Genomic DNA, 17,638 nt, shown 5'->3' with positions numbered 1-17,638 from the left:
TTAGCTGTTGTCTGAATGGTGCACCTGCGTTTTTCTTTTTAAGTGATGTGACAGTGTTTGTCGCTGTAGCAAACTGCTGCAAAAGTTGGTCATTAATGGAGTCATTTCTAGGTCAATGCATGCTGTTTCTTGATGGTGGATGGTAACGTTGTAATTGATGTAGGGTCTGAGAAGGTTCTGCAGGTATTCTCCATGGTGAAACCATTGATCTTTGAAAGCTCTGACTGCTCCCTAAAGTTTACCTCCCTGGCCCACTGAAGACATCTGCTGCTATCTGATCTACTAGCCTTTTGCATTTTTTATGAAGTTGTCTTTTGATACTAAGACACAATCTTCTTACAAAGGCGTGTGTGATTAACTACTCAGCATCAGTGGGACTCTGAAGACGTTGAAGGAGGAAAGAGGTGATGGGAGGGAGATAGGGAAGACATCTATATTGTAAGTTTTAACAGGCTTTGTAAGAGTTGGAACAGAGTTTTGATGATACAGTACCACCTGCTGTTACCCGAAGTAGAGCCACATTTTTCCTGCATTTTGTTATGTTTTGGAGGCAAGTGTCATTTTACATGCACACAGTTTCAAGGTTTGTCTCTTAACTCAAAGTTGACTTTTCCTCTTTTGCGTAAAGCTCTTATCAATCTTTTCAAAGCTAGTAAGACACAAATAGAAATAGAACAAATAATATGTAAAGGACGTGGACATGAAATACAGAAAGATATTTTATTTTTCAAAAATAACGTGTGTATAGTGCAAAAACTCAGTAAGCACTGAGCTTGTTGGGAGTGAACCAAACAAACCTGAATAATTTCTTCAGACATTCAAGTTATAAGCACACTGTGGTGTCAACTCTGTCCCCTGCTGGTAAGAGTGTGACCTCCACAGCATGGCCAGTTTCATCAACATAATTGTAGAATAGAATGAAATGAATGAACATGAACAAAAATCTGCAAAAGACATTTTTGGAGACATGGCAAATCTGGTCTAGGTGAACTTCCTGATGAAGCGCAGTTTGAGGTAAGCAATGGCGAGGAAGCAGCAGGTCATGACACAGAGGGCGAAGTGGTTCTGCCAAAAACCCCAACTGGAGTAATCCACACCCTGCTCTGTCAGAAAGTCCTCCCCTGTGCAACTGAATACACAGCACCGACCATCAAGCTGTTTCATCATGTAATTAATCACGAGACCTCCATCTTGAGCGGTTCTTACATTGTTCCAGGTGGGATGATGCTGCTGTTTACACCGCGACAGAAGTCCAACCCTTGGAACTCGTTCACCTCCAGAGCCTGGAGAGCCACAAGACGTTGCTACACTTTTGAATGGTCGGAGCTTAGTGGTTCAATTACAGTGTTCACTTACACCCAGGCCGTAACGTGGTATGCTCAAGTATTTCAACCAAGCCAGCCAGCTGACGATGGAGGGAAGATTGACCAGCAAGCCTGCAAAGATCTAGGACGACACATTTCACATTTGTAATTATCATTAACTAGGGGTGTCACGAGACACGAGATCTCGCAAGATTAGAACGTGACGATATTTCTCGTTTATGAGAAAAGCTGTCTCGCCAGAAAAGGGCAGCCAGAAGCCAATCACACTGTGAACTATGGCATCACTACTGCAACACGAGGCAGGATTTAAACCACACATTAAGTGCTTTGCGCATACTATAAACCTTGCAATCCTACCTTCACCCTGTGTTCCCAGCATCACTTGTTTACCAGACGCTGTAGTAATTCTACACTTGATTAAACTTAATATTTGTCAGATGAAAATATGAGTGCAGCATAAGTCTTCTATCAAAACGTGTGATAGTAGCATCTATTTGGGAGATGTAATACTTTCTGGTTACGCACTCTTAAGCATCGAGGGAACTGTAGTTGTTTAAAGTAAACAAAGCTAATTATTGCATTCTGCAATTTTATTGTGTCTCTCCATAACTACACGTCAACATAAACGATTAGTAGCAGCCACAACTGCCATTTTAACCTTTTTAATTCTGTTTGTTTAGTTTTGGTTTTTGTTTCAATTTGTGGGTTCAACAGTTTAACAGTTAAAAGCATCATACGTAGGTCATGCATTCAAAGTTATAAAACATTTCAATACTACCAGCATTGTTTGTGACTCAGTTAAATAAAAAAGTGTTTGTTCAGTCCTATATTTTGTCTTTGTGGATGGATGGCTTTCTTACAAGTAATGTTAAACTATTGTCTTGTCTCGTTCTCGCAAACCCAATATTGCGTATCGTCTCGTCTCCTGAGTGTATCGTGACAGCCCTTTTAATAACACATCAATGTACTGTATTCTATTTGCAGTGGTTCTCAACTGGTTTGGCTGTGGCTGAGTCCAGTTGCTCTGAATCACTCAGTAGAAAAGTTTAATAACATTAATGATATTATTCTCCTAGTTCGTATTGGGCATGAAACGCCTCCCAGTACCATCATATTGTACTAAGTAGTCTGCGTTGTGGGTGGAATTTCCCCCGCGCAACACAACATGAGCGTTCGCTTTATGCCACGCTCTTCTCCAAAAGATATCTCGCTATCTAGCAGTGTGTCAGATGGACGGCGCTTTAAGGCCACACCCCGTTTCCTTCCCCTCCTACTCAAGCTGACCAAGTGACACATAAACATGGCACGCACCTTGTGGTGGCATAGCAAGTGAATAGCACCAGCACAAGGTGCATTCATGGACATCGGGTCATTAGATTACTTTTTTTGGCAAAGACCCCGCGACCCACCAGTTGAGAATCACTGCTATTATGATCCAATAGAGTGAAACGATATTGCACAAATACAAATAAAATATTGCAGTTGTACTAATGTGTCACCATCATGAAGACGCAGGTGATGGTCATGTAAATGTTGGCGATGGCCACCACCGTCTGGTCAGCAGAGATGGCAAGCGCCATGGTGGTGCTCGTGTAGGCCACCAGAGTCACAGTGAACATGAAGAGGAAGAAGGCTTCCGCTGTCGGCTTCAGACCTGCAGGTGAGCTCTTATGTGATTATGGGGTTTGAAATATATTCAATATACTATACCAGGGGTCGGCAACCTTTATTGTCAAAAGAGCCATTTCGCACCCTCGTCCACAAAAGAATAATTGTCTGGAGCCGCAAAACATACAAGTTTTTAATCTTTCTTAATTTCATCTGTTACAACAGAATACAACAAACAAACAACAACAAATTACAGTGTGCATGTGTAACGGATAACAACTAGTGGGGTTGTGACTCGCTACCTGACGCCTATCTCGCTGGCTAACACTGCTCGACTTAATTATCAAACTGTGGTCGCCGGTTTGAGCTGGGCGTGTGCATGGCTAGACTGTAAACCAGCATCGTTAGCAGAGAAGACAAAGCAATCCGTCCGTGCAGAATTAAATCTCAATTTTTTTTCGAGTTGTTTCTTTTTGGGGGGGGGATATATTAATGGTTAGTTTACCATTGGCGGAAAAGACGTCTGTCATGTCTCTAAGAATGCAAGCAGGCAACACTGTTGTGAATTACTCAGTAAGAAAGGTAGCTATATGCAGTAGGAAAAAAGCATAACCTTGTAAGAGTCCAAATGAGGCTTCAGTGTAAGGAGTAGTAATTTAATGAAGATTAATAAACGTTTACGTTTTAGATCCCACTCTATACAACAGTGTGAGATCCACCCCAATGGCATCGCACCTCGTGCTGCATGATTCATGGATGCATAGAGCTCCACGATGCTCTCAGTGTGCTGGGGAAGCTGACAGTGCACTGACGGCTTGTGACAGCTTTGGGGTAAGGCGGACGTCTCAGCATCTCCTGCTGCTCAGTGAGAACAGAAACTGCACAACAATACATGCTTTCACAGTCCTCAAATACCAGACAACTCTCCAACGATGCCAGAAAAAGTCGCTAGATTTGCAGCTAGTCAGTTTTGATAAAATGTCACCAAAAAGGTTTGGAATGTCGCCAGATTTAGTGAAAAAGTCGTCAAGTTGGCAACATTGGCTGGCAAACACTGGCTTCGCCCTCTTCCTTGCGCTCATTCAATCACCAGTTAGAACTCCATGATGCCGTCACGGTCTTACAGAAAGTCTGATATTTTTTACTTTTTTCAAAAATGCGCATTTTCCCCACTCGGGTGTTAAAAAAATATTCAAGCGAAGGGAGCCACAACAAGGAGGCTGATCCGCGGGTTGCCGACCCCTGTACTATACATTATGTACAATCAATTTCTGTTGTTGTACTGTTAGGTACTTGGAAAGCACTTTAAAATTAAAACATTTTAAACATACTAAATGTGAAAGTAGTTGGACAATTTTGGCAATGTATAGTCGGTGACCTACCGATCATGAAGTAAGCCACGCAGGTGAACGCTATGGAGGGGATGGTCCTCAGCATAAGGATATCAGACAGGATCTTGGACAGGAAGTAGACGGACAGCCGGTAGTAACCACTGATGTACTCGTGACTGCAGAGAAAGCAGCTTTAGCTTGATGCCTGGCAGAAGAAACAGAAGCATCCGTGTGTTTCTATTCATTTACAGTATGACCTACATGAAGAGCTTCCTCTCCAAGATGAAGAGTTCGGCCGATGACAGCGAGCTGAAACACTGATTGACCGTGATGAAGAACAGAGCACCGAACCTGAAAGCACGCACCACAACAATCTGATAAGAATCTAAAATTAGGGATGACCGACTACACCCCTATCTGTATCTGGTCACCCATCTAAATGATTTGTACCCGTATCTGTACTTGGAATGGGTGGGGCATAAACAGGAAGTGGCCATGTTTAACCATAAATGGGTGGGGCTTAAATCGGTACATTATTTTAAGTCTGAAATTGACATGGATTAATCAGAAGTTGCTATATTTATTGTTTATTATTCAGCTATATGTCTACTGTGTATGTGTGTAAGTGATCTGTAAGACTTATTAGTTTTTAGCAGGGCTGTCAAAAATACAGTGTTAACTGCAGTAACTAATTTATTTCATTCATTGCATAAAATTTTTTTGCGTATTTAACGCATACACATCATGGCAAGCTACTGCTCTCTGTTATGACAACTGACAGTGGCACAGTGTAGCTCCCCCCAGTCTGTTGCCCCTTTACAACTTTATTCTGACCTGAACACATCAACAGCAGTGCAATTCAAACACCATACAGTATATGTATTTCCAACACTAAACAAACTAAATAAACATCTCTAGTCCATTCGTCATTGTAACAACACTTACTTGTTGTCACAGACAGACAGAGATGCATTCCTGGACACTCCGAACATCACATCAACGTCTTTATTATGCGTGTATGTGTGGTCACCAACACAGTGCCTGCGGGCACCAGGTGGCCCCTAAGGACCACATGAGTCGTCCGCCAACCTGATCTAAAGATTGCTCAAATACTACCACTTACCTGCAAGCTGCATCAATTTTTTGGGGTTGCTGTTCTTGTGTAAATGACAAATGTATACTGGAAATGACAATATATTAAAAAAAACACTTTAAAAATGTGTACATAAGAGTAGTGCCCATTCTCTTTTGTTCCTTCAGGTTAACATGTGATTAAACGTAGCTCCCAATTACGACATGAGATGGGGACATGAATGCACCAGGGCAGCCACGGAGCTTTGGGAGTTGTTGTCGTAACACAGACCTTGTTTTTGATGTTCAACCAACAGTGTGCATCTATAAACGTGAGTAACATGCTTATTTCTCATTCATACAATGCTAGACGCTGTTTGCACCATGATATTGTATTGTTGTGTGCCTTAAGTATCCGGCCACTGAGCTAAGATAGCCTCGTCGGCATTGCCAACAATTCAGTATATTATTAGCATGCTAATTCAATGTGTTAACTGTACTGTTGATAGCTGCGATGTTATGTTGTTGTGCATTTGTACTCGGCAAAAATGCATTATCCGTACCAGATACTTGTCTACAGCGAGTATCCGGCTCATCCCTATCTACAATAGTAGAGTGGAAAGGTGGACTACAGTAGAATAACCTGTTCTGGATGCCGCTCTGGTTTTCTTGGACGTTGAAGAAAATGGCTCCTACAACCACAGCGAGGAACAAAGTAACTGCAACCTGAACAACAGCCATCATCAGTGCTTTAGCTGAAGTTACTCTATTGACTACTCAATTCAGGCTTTTGAACTGAACCCAAAAACCTCTCACCTGAGCGATGGAAGTCTGCGGATTGAGCATGAGGTTGCGGAACGTCCTCTTAAGAACCCACCGGAACTGCGTCAAGAAGCCGGTATTGTAGGTAATGGTTCTAGAAGGAGTGTAGCTTCTCGTCGGTTTACCATCAATAATCCTCTCTAGACAGAGACACTGTTTCTATTTTGTATTCTTCATTTCTCTGACCAATGTGTGTTTACTGTGATGTCTCCATGCCCACCCAATTCGGCTTTGGTCTGCTTGAAGAAAGGGGAGCTTCTGTATTCCCCCACTAGCTTGTCCTCGATTAACTGTCTGGACTTCAGCATTGAATCTGAGTCTGGGAGAAGGAGAGAAAGCAGTTAAAACACTAAACAAGCTCTCAAAACATCTCAGGACACACCTACTGCATCCACACTGCTAAGGGCCACTGCAGAAGAGTCCCCGTTGATGACGTCAAGGAAGAAGTCTGCAGGGTTGTTGTGAGGCTCACAGGTGTACCCTGGTAAATTAAGTATGGACATTAGATATTCACATGAGGCTACATGGCTGAGGAGAAGAATGGTGCGCTTACCAATGTGAGAGAAATAGTCCAGAGCGCTCTGTGCCGCACCGTGGTATACCTACGCGAGATGTTTAAATTGGTCATTAAGGCACAATGTAGCACCGTGGCGCTGTGATACACTTCGGGACCTGTTTGCCGTTGACCAGCAGGGTGAGGTTGTCAAAGAGGCGGTAGATGGAGTAACGAGGCTGGTGGATGGACAAGATGATGGTGCGTCCGCTATCGGCCATCCTGAAAGAAGAAAAAGAAATATGCTTGTTTGTTTCAATGTCCCTTATTAGAGTATGCTAAAGTAACTGTTTGATTGAAAAACCTATCATCTCCCTCACTTGTTTCTGTGTACGCCAATTACTGTACTTTGTATATATATACATTTTTAATCAGGCTACACGACACATCTTAAAATGCAGCCTCCAGCTCCATCAACTATCAGTCAGTCAGCTACAAGCATGGGAGCTGCAAGTTTCTTCAGCGAATAGGCTAACCTAGCATGATGTTCCTGTTGAAATGTGATTGTAAACGTTAGGAAACATTGCTATGCTGGTGTCATGTTTGTGTCCTTCCCAACTCCTCAATGTTACGCTTTTGTCTGTGCACCTCTTGAGCAACATCAGCACAAAGTTGGCAGTGCTGGCGTCCAGCCCGGTGGTGGGCTCGTCTAAGAAGAGAACAGATGGGTTGATGATGAGCTCCATTCCGATGTTGGTGCGCTTGCGCTCGCCACCAGAGATTCCACGAATCAGTTGGGTGCCCACCTGCACATGCACACATTAGTACACCTCCTTGTCCTCCTCAGGCCCACGTCGTCCTTAAAAGCCCCGCCTCACCCGGGAGTCTGCAACGCGGCCCAGTCCAAGTTCCTGGATCAGTTTGTCCACTCTCTGCTCTTTTTCCGCCTTAGAGATGCTAGATGGGAGACGGAGCGCCGCAGAGAAGCTGAGGTTCTCTCTGACCGTTAGGGTTCCCATCACAACATCATCCTAATACAAAAAAAAAAAAAATTATATATATATATATATATTATATATACATACATACATACATACATACACACACACACACACACACACACACACACACACACACACACACACACATACACACTGCTCAAAAAAAATTGAGGAACACTTCGAAAACACATCAGATCTAAACTGGGGGAAAAATTATCTTGAATTTCTTTCCTGATAATAAGTGGGTGATGTATTAGTAAGAAAATGATGCCACATAATTTGATAGAAATGAAAATGATCACCCTATAGAGGGGGGAAATCAAAGACACCCCAAAAATGAAAGTGAAAAAATGATGCAGCACACTAGTCCATTTTGCCAAAATGTCATTGTAGCAACTCAAAATGATTCTCAGTAGTTTGTGTGGCCCCCACGTGCTTGTACGCATGCCTGACAACGTCGGTGCATGCTCCTAATGACACTACGGATGGTGTCCTGGGGGATCTCCTCCCAAATCTGGACTAGGGCATCACTGCGGTACCTGGACGCATGGAGGAGATTCCAGGAGACAGGTAGTTACTCCAGGAGAGCTGGACAGGGCCGTAGAAGGTCCTTCAACCCTCAGCAGGGTCGGTCGGTATCTGCTCCTTTTTGCAAGGAGGAACAGGATGAGCACTGCCAGAGCCCTACAAAATGACCTCCAGCAGGCCACTGGTGTGAATGTTTCTGACCAAACAATCAGAAACAGGCTCCATGAGGGTGGCCTGAGGGCCCGCTGTCCTGTAGTGGGCCCTCTGCTCACTGCCCAGCACCGTAGAGCTCGACTGGCATTTGCCATAGACCACCAGAATTGGCAACTACACCACTGGTGCCCTGTGCTCTTCACTGATGAGAGCAAGTTCAACCTGAGCACATGCGACAGACGTGAAAGGGTCTGGAGATGCCGTGGAGAACGTTATGCTGCCTGCAACATCATTCAGCATGACCGTTTTTTTGGTGGGTCAGTGATGGTCTGGGGAGGCATATCCCTGGAAGGACGCACAGACCTCTACAGGTTAGATAACGGCACCCTGACTGCTATTAGGTATCGGGATGAAATACTTGGACCCACTGTCAGAACCTACGCTGGTGCAGTGGGACCTGGGTTCCTCCTGGTCCACGACAATGCCCGACCTCATGTGGCTAGAGTATGCAGGTAGTTCCTGGAGGATGAAGGAATTGATACCATTGACTGGACCCCACGTTCACCTGACCTAAACCCAATAGAACACCTCTGGGACATTATGTTTAAGTCTATACGGCGCCGCCAGGTTGCTCCTCAGACTGTCCAGGAGCTCAGTGATGCCCTGGTCCAGATCTGGGAGGAGATCCCCCAGGACACCATCCGTAGTGTCATTAGGAGCATGCACCGACGTTGTCAGGCATGCGTACAAGCACGTGGGGGCCACACAAACTACTGAGAATCATTTTGAGTTGCTACAATGACATTTTAGCAAAATGGACCAGTCTGCTGCATCATTTTTTCACTTTCATTTTTGGGGTGTCTTTGATTTCCCCCCTCTATAGGGTGATCATTTTCATTTCTATCAAATTATGTGGCATCATTTTCTTACTAATACATCACCCACTTATTATCAGGAAAGATATTCAAGATCATTTTTCCCCCAGTTTAGATCTGATGTGTTCTCGAAGTGTTCCTCTAATTTTTTTGAGCAGTATATATTAGGGCTCTCAAAAATAGCACATTATGACAGCAGACGGAGTCACAGAGTCTGACGCTCTTTTAAAACTTTATTATGGCCTGAACACATCAACAGCAGTGCAATTCCAACACCATATATGTATCTCCAACTCACAAACACATCTCTAGTTCCTTCGTCTTCGGAACGACTCTTCCTCATTGTCATTAGACGGCCGCGAGATGCATTCACGAACACTCACGTACAATTTGCTGCATGTACGTATGCTCGGAAATTAAATATGAATTCAACTAAAATGATGCGGTGTGGTGATGTGGAGGCTAATGAACACGGTTAAAGTGTGATTCAAATGTTCTGGTAATATTAAAGAAACTACTGTTAGGTAAATAGATTTTAATACTTGTGCTATCTTTTATCTTGGTTTATATTTTCAGTTAATTTGGAGCTGTTAGTACATAAATATATATACAGTGGTCCCTCGCCACTTTGCAGTTCGAACATCACGCCCTCACTGTATCGCGTTTTTCCAAAAATGTATTAATAGTAACACAGGGTACTGTTGTGGCTGTACTCCAGCTCAAATTCAACTCTGAATCCCCAACGCCACTTCCTATCCACACGTCCGGAAAGCATTTATTGAATCACGCACACGAGCACCAGTCTTACTTACCTGTATGTGTTAAATGGCTTAAGGGTGTCTACAGGGGTGTTAATTAATGTCTACATGTCTCTAATAATGTTAAAAACTGTATTAAGAAAGTCATCAACAGGTTTTCTATGCTCTGACTACAAACATTCAATTTGTTAATATTGAATCCTACTTCGCTGAAATTCACTTATTGTGGTCAGGTATGGAACCAATTAACCGCAAAGTGGCGAAGGACAACTGTACTAATATTCGCTCCTGCTGCTCGTGGCCTGGAGGATTCCCCATTTCTCCAAATCTTATCATCAATGTTCCACTTTAAAAAGTGGCGTTTAGTCCGACTCACCTGCACCACGTACCCTGACAGGCACTTAAAGTTTGGCGGCTGAGGAGCCCCATCGATGAGGACTTCCCCGGAGAGACCTGCAGGGTCTTTCCTAGCGGCCAGAACATCCAGGAACGATGACTTGCCGCTTCCGGTCGCTCCCATGATGGCGTTGAGACCCGGCTTCATGATTCCACTACCAGGGAAAACATTGATAGGGCAAACATTTAAGATTATAATATGATTAAGGATGAGCATGAGGGTTTCATGAGCTGTAAACAAAGAGCGACATTCATATCACATGTTCACTCACATAAACTGGCCTTCACCTCTAGCTTGGATTGGTCAATGATTAGACACAGTAAGCAGTAAAACATCCGAGATAGAAAAGTCAGCATGCAAACACACAAGTGGCCTTTGATTGTTTAAGGCATAAATCCGTGTGTGATGTCATAAATGAGAAATCGGAATACATGTTTTTAGAATATGTTATGGAGAGCTGACATCTATGTGAGAAAATGGAACTGCCTCCGCTTCTTTTGGACACATTCAGTGTACTGGTTCCGTGTGTTTATTGGTTCTAGCCCCTGTCATTGTTGTGTGTATGCTGTTGGACACAAAGCACACTTCCTTCCTGCTGTATGATGCCTTGATGGAGTCACGTTGGCCCACCAGGTGGACTCAACTTGGCACGTGCACAAACGTTCATCAGGCCACCATTAAAAAATAAAAAGCGAGCAAAAGTTTACTTTTCTTACTTGAGGTCAATGAGGATGTCTTTGAAGGTGGCCTTTCTCCGGCACAAACATCCTCCCGACTGGGTAATCTTGTAGTGAATGTTGTGGAAGCTGACAACGGCACCTTGTTGCTGCTGACCTGCGGACTAAACATCGCTTCTGTTCATTTTAACCAAGGCTGATAGTGTGGCATTGTTGGTACCTTGTCCTTTGTGGCGCTAATCAGCACTGCTTCCATCTTCACTTCGTCTACCATCTACAAAGTGAAAAATGTCACATCATTCCTTATTATTGTCACACTTTTTACATCAAGTACCACGTTAAAATACTCTGCTTTTGAATGTGCTTGGTGCATGAGGTGAGTTAATATCAATATAGAGCAAATAATTAGTATTTCTACAATTATTTCATTTTCTTTTTCTTTTTTTTATGTGGTGGTCCTTAGTACCACTAAGAACCTGCGTACTAGAGGTTGGTGACACTACAAGTTTTGGTATCCATCTGATACCAAGTAAATGCAATACTTTTTACTTTTATATTTTTTGAGATCATGAAATGATCTTCGATCTTTGATGCCTTTAAATTGTTGTCCGGGATTATAATCCGGATAATACACAGGGAAACAAAACATTATTTGTATCCACAACATATTTCTGAACAATTTAACAATATTTAATGCAACAGTGTAAGATAATGTAACAATATCAACAAAATAATACAATTGTTCACTTATTCCCTTTCAATATGTAAAATTGCATGAGCAAAATAAGTAAACAAAAGCAAAAACTACAATTGTCCACCAAAGCTTGCAGTTTGAAAACAATATATAAATGTGTGTGTACAGTATATATACACATTTGTGCAATTAAAACCATCTTTTTAAAAAAAACGTGTTTGTTTTGCGTTTGTTAGCTAGGTAACACTTGGACCTTCTCCTTTTGTTGTTTCTTTAATTTATGTTAAATAACAAGAGGAAATTGTGGCGTGTGGCAGTAAGTGACGATTTTTAGAAATACTTTGGTTGTATCGTCTTGTACCGAGTGGAAGCTTTTTTTCCCCTGCTCTGATGTTTGCATAACTCGCATTAACTTCAACGTCTATGCTAGACCGCACGGTTTCTGTGAGAACGGCAGATATCATTAACCGTAATTAGTTCACGTTTTATGTCGTGTATAATCTTGATTTGGTTTACGTCGTCATACATATTGTTTCATATTGCCTTTCAGGATTATGGATGTCAACGTTATCCTGATCTTTTTATAGATATCAACAATGTACGGATTTCAATAGTCTTTTTGATGTAGCCTCCTTTAAATCATCATAAACATCCATTAAGTGTTAAGTGCATTGTAATGTTAGATAATAATATATACTAACTAGTATTAAGGGTATTCTGCCAACTTTCACCTGAATGATCTCCCTTTTACTCAATGTTGATATGCAATTACAGTTTTAAATCTTAACACACACAGACTATCCATTAAAATTGTAAAAACTGAGCTCACTCACCTCTGCACAGACAATATTCCTCTGACTTAACCGAAAGCACTGCAAGAGAGAGAATGTGTGTGGCGCTTTACAATTGTGACATGTTAAGCCCACTTTTCTGACTGAAGGTGCAGCTACAGTATGTCTGTAGGTCTTTTAAATAGCAACCAATAAACCCAAAATAATAACAAATGGCATCCTATTGATCGGTGTTTTCACCTTAGTATTCAGTTAGTGTTCATGTTGGTATCGGGGTCAGTGACAAGTGTTTGCATTGTGAGCAATTCAAAAATGTTTCAATACATTTTTTCAAAGATTGCATCAGGTTTGCAGAAATGTATATTTTGTATTTCTGTTGGTCTCATGTCATTTAAAAAAAATTGATTTTGATCCATTTTTTTCAAAACAAAAGATGGATTCCGTCTGAAAATGCCAAGTGGTGTAACTGCAACAAAAGGAGAAATATTGAACATTTCCATGTAAATGTATGCAAGTGTACGGAGCCCCCAAGAAAACATGGAGAAAAAAATTGCTGGGTTAAAAAAAAAAAAAAAGACACATTTTTGCGACAGTTCCATCACCGTGGCTGAGGTATCTGGGGTAGTCAAAGCGCTCCCCAGTGGCAAAGCTCTGGGAGTGGAGGAGTTTCGCCCTGAATTCCCCAAGGCTCTGGATGTTGGGGGACTGTCTTGGCTGACATGTCTCTTCAACATTGCTTGGAAGTCTGGAACAGTACCTCTGGATTGGCAGACCGGGATGGTGGGTCCCCTTTTCAAGAAAGGTGACCGGAGGGTGTGTTCCAACTACAGGGGGATCACACTCCTCAGCCTCCCTGGGAAAGTCTATTCCAGGGTACTGGAGAGAAGGGTACGACCGTTGAACCTCGGCTACAGGAATTGCAATGTGGTTTTCATCCCAGTTGCGGAACACTGGACCAGCTCAACACCCTTGCAAGGGTACTGGAGGGTACTTGGGAGTTTGCCCAACCGGTCTGCATGTGCTTTGTGGACTTGGAAAAGGCATTCAACCGTGTCCCTCGCGGTGTCCTGTGGGGGGGTGCTCCGGGTGTACAGGATTGTTGGCGCGCTACTACGCGCCATTCTGTCCTCGTACAATCGGAGCAGGAGCTTGGTTCGCATTTCCAGCAGTAAGTCAAGCCTGTTTCCGGTGAATGTTGGCCTCCTCCGAGGCTGCCCTTTGTCACCGGTTCTGTTCATAATTTTCATGGACAGAATTTGTAGGCTAAGGCGTGGACAGAGTCCAGTTTGGGGGCCTTAGGATCTTGTCTCTGCTATTTGCAGACAATGTGGTCCTGATGGCCTCATCGGGCTGTGACCTTCAGCGTTTACTGGGGAAGTTTCCAGCTGATTGTGAAGCTTCTCGGATGACACTCAGCACCCCCAAATCTGAGGCCATGGTTCTCAGTCGGAAAAGGGTGGATTGCACCCTCTGGGTTGGGAGCAAGGTCTTGCCCCCTGTGGAGGAGTTCAAGTATCTTGAGTGAGGGAAGGTCGGAGCGTGATGTCGACCGGCGGATCGGCACAGTGTTTGCAGTAATGCGATCGCTGTACCGGACCATCGTGGTGAAAAGAGAGCTGATACGGGATGCACAGCTCTCAATTTTTCCTGTCGATCTATGTTCCAACCCTCACCTGTGGTCATGAGTTTTGGGTCGTGACTGAAAGAACAAAAGAGCGGATACAAGGGGTGAAATGGGTTTCCCCCGTAGGGTGGCTGGACTCACCCTAAGAGATAGGGTGAGGAGCTCAGTCATCCAGGAGGAGCTTAGAGTAGAGCCACTGCTCCTTTACATCGAGAGGAGCCAGTTGAGGTGGCTCGGGCATCTAGTCCAGATGCCTCCCTGGTGAGGCGTTCCGGGCATGCCCAAACTTCGTGTGAGACTCAACACTGTGTTCTTCAAGACATTGTTAGTTAGCACACTAGACTAACATACTTCACCTTCCGCGGAAACAGGATGTAAAACAATAGTTCTTCAAAGTTGATTAGAAAAAATCGATCAGGAGGAAACCGAATCGTAATGCGCATCATGGACATTAAGCCGTATTTCTGATTTTGAATCGGTGTAATTTTGTTATTGTCTGAATTGTTGGCGAAAATAACATGCAAATATTCTTACATACGCTTACATTTAAAGAGGTGTAACATTTTGTCAAAGTTTGGTCAAAGTACATGTTTTGGATGCCGCACAATGCCGGAATCACAGCATTGGAAAATGTGGGTCCCAGGTTGAGACCATTTGAGAACTCCTGTGCTGAACACAAGTCGTTGGCCAAAACACGTGATACATGACTAACTACACACCATCAGGTTTATAAAACACATGCAAAGTAATAATTGAGCAACTTTTCTGATCTCTAAGTGCTTTGTACACAAAGACGAACGTCTCCCAAGGCTCAAACGTTTTAGAACAAACACAGCTTGTTTATGAGCTTTATCAAACCTGGCTTCTGCACTCGAAGATTGTCTAAGGGAAACAAGAGCACTCACTCTTGCTGTCACTAAAATTATCCTTTTTGGAGAAGATGTCTCACTTTTGAAACATTTCACCCAACCAGGGTTCCCCAAATGAGAGTGAGCTAAAAGGGCAAGCTGTCAACTCGATGTCAAGCGCAACTCTTAAGACGTCAGGGAGTGGGGTTTACTTTCACAAAGCCACACCAGCTGGCATCCGTTACATCTGCATGTGGCTCTGCATGTGTGTGTGTGTATAATCAAATTTCGTGCCTTTTGGCAGGGTGAATGGCCCTTGATGCAGGATCTGCACTGGCTCGTACTCTGTGTCGAGCCACTTTTTCTTTGCTTGAAAGACGCATCTATATTTGGGGAAAAGAGGCTCTATTACATTGCAACAATTATGAAAGAATAGAAAGTGAATGAATACAAATGTATAGTTGTACGTTTTTATCTTGGACTAAAAGTTAACACGCTTCAAGTCTTTTTAAAGGAAAACCGCACTTTTTTAAACATTTTGCCCATCATGAACATATATATAAAGACATATGTCTTTCTCTTTTCTGTGCATTCCGAAGATATAAAAACAGCTAAAAAAAAAAAAAAAGACTCAGCTAAGAATGCACGTACTGGGAATCACCTATTTCGCCTATAAAGCCTTCTGAAAAAAACTCCAAAAAGCGCCAAGAACGCCCCGTTTACATATAATGTGACGTGCATATTAACCAAGCTACAGCGACATTGTTACTATATTATTGTTGAAGAACTACTTTACTGGCGTATTGACACCTTGCCACACCAAACCGGCTAGCTACGAGCCAGCTAGCGTCGAGCTTCACCACACCGCGCTCACAATGGCTCAGGCCGCTACCCAAAGGTAACGCTACATATCGGAGCTGCCAATATTTGGCACTATCGGCTATCCATTGTTGTGTATGTGATGAAGATGCATCTGCCGTAAGCGTTGCAGCCATCTTGTTTTCATGTGTTCCACAACGGACGACCTGCTTTAGTGACTGGCTGGAAAGAAAACCTGCAGTGTCTCGGCCCTCCATGGCACGAGTTTGACACCCCTGCTATCGACTATCAAATGTATTAACAATGCCGTTACTTAAATAAATATTGCATTGTGTAAACACGATGAGGTAATTATCCATATACATCCACTTTTTAATCAAATTTCTGTTGTCCCTTATGGTAATGAAAAAATGACCATGATTTTTTTTAAATCAACTGATCGGGATGGTAAGTTGAATTACAGTCAAAAGGAAGTGCAGAAAACTAATTAAAGTGTCACAAAAGTAGAACTGAAATGTGAATGAATGAAATGTATTTGCTCTGATCAAGTTCATGCAGCAGTTGCATGTAAGAAAATTGCAATCATTTTTGGTTTACAAATGTATTTGGTTTTATTCGGTTTTTCTATGTTGCTTGTTAAGCGGTGGCAACACGGTAGGGAAGGAAAATGTTTCTTTCATACTGCTACTCAGGTTTTCATTGACATCTATCATGTAGATCAGGGGTCACCAACACAGTGCCCGCGGGCACCAGGAAGCCCCCCACGACCACATGAGCTGCCCGCAGGACTGCTTTTCATTCAGGTTTTCAGTTAATAATGTGAGAACACTAGAAAGAAAAGTATTCTGAAACATAAAATGTGACTTGTGGATACCAGCATTGTGTGAATGTTTTGGTAAAACAAGCATATTTGATTTGTTTGGGTTGAAATAAGGTATGAAAATCATTTCTACAAAAATGAGTAGCTCGTGGCCATTTTCATTTTCTAAAAGTAGCTCTCACAAGAAAAAAGGTTGGTGACCCCTGATGTAGATCATGTTTGTGCAGTTGGCCCGTTGCAGCGATACGTTTGGATGTGGCAGATCTGCCCCGTAAACGAATGCAAAGAAATTTACCTCGCTGACCACAATGTCACAGCATTATGCCACAAAGTCAGCCAATTATGTTCGTAAAATAATGTTAGAATAGCAAAATACAATCAAAAGTATTGTTCAGCCTTACCTGTGAAAAGCACCCCACGACATGCGATCTTGTTTGGACTGTAAACCGGTTGGTATAATTACTTGCAGCACATTAATTAGGCATCTACTCTGTTCTATCATGCCACACCCAATATGGCGGTGACGCCGACGTATGATTCAGCGATCAATGTGGCGTATACGGCACTCCAAAAAACTCGCACATGCGCATCAAGTCCCCCTAAACTAGCTGTATTCCATTTTGGGATCTACGTTCTTCAAAGACCCAACCTATGCGGCCGACGAAGGTTGGGTCCTCAGTGCCAACTCGCCCCTCTGTTGCGTTTGTCTGTAGCATCATGTTCCGGCCCAGGGGATTTAGTGCAAGGAAGTCGCAGCAATAATAAATGGCCGTCAATCAGCTTATTATTGATCTGCCCAGAGGGAAAACTCCCAGGCCTCCCGATGGCCACTCCGCCCCTGCTTACATCTGTGTTTTATTTTGTCACTGTTCAAATTGGAAGCGCAAAATTCCCACAGCCAGCGCTCCCTTGAACGCACCACTATCAGCCACAGCTGCGCTAATTGGCTTGCTTTTCAAAGGCGTGTGATTCCATCGTTCACTCTTATTTCATAACATTTCCG

The 17,638-nt window shown here is 43.0% G+C and overlaps 1 protein-coding gene across 1 annotated transcript; it reads right to left on the bottom strand.

The window, feature by feature from the left end:
- Window positions 1-717: 717 nt before the first annotated feature.
- LOC129168386 (broad substrate specificity ATP-binding cassette transporter ABCG2-like) lies at window positions 718-17,460 on the bottom strand. The gene is made up of 19 exons (XM_054753605.1): window positions 17,037-17,460; window positions 12,567-12,605; window positions 11,260-11,313; window positions 11,079-11,203; window positions 10,342-10,516; window positions 7,529-7,681; window positions 7,299-7,456; window positions 6,830-6,932; window positions 6,711-6,759; window positions 6,540-6,638; window positions 6,378-6,476; window positions 6,152-6,297; window positions 5,979-6,061; window positions 4,526-4,615; window positions 4,316-4,440; window positions 2,825-2,979; window positions 1,357-1,446; window positions 1,207-1,283; window positions 718-1,129 (listed from the first exon to the last, which is right to left on the bottom strand). Exons 3-19 carry the CDS (start codon window positions 11,311-11,313, stop codon window positions 982-984), a joined length of 1,929 nt encoding a protein of 642 aa, XP_054609580.1. The 5' UTR covers window positions 12,567-12,605; window positions 17,037-17,460; the 3' UTR covers window positions 718-981.
- Between the last annotated feature and the right edge of the window lie 178 nt (window positions 17,461-17,638).

This window comes from Dunckerocampus dactyliophorus, chromosome 15 (genome assembly GCF_027744805.1).
Source record: "Dunckerocampus dactyliophorus isolate RoL2022-P2 chromosome 15, RoL_Ddac_1.1, whole genome shotgun sequence".
Lineage (NCBI taxonomy): Eukaryota > Metazoa > Chordata > Actinopteri > Syngnathiformes > Syngnathidae > Dunckerocampus > Dunckerocampus dactyliophorus.
The sequence above is the reverse complement of the archived record's forward strand: the minus strand, read 5'-3'. Positions and strand labels throughout refer to the sequence as shown.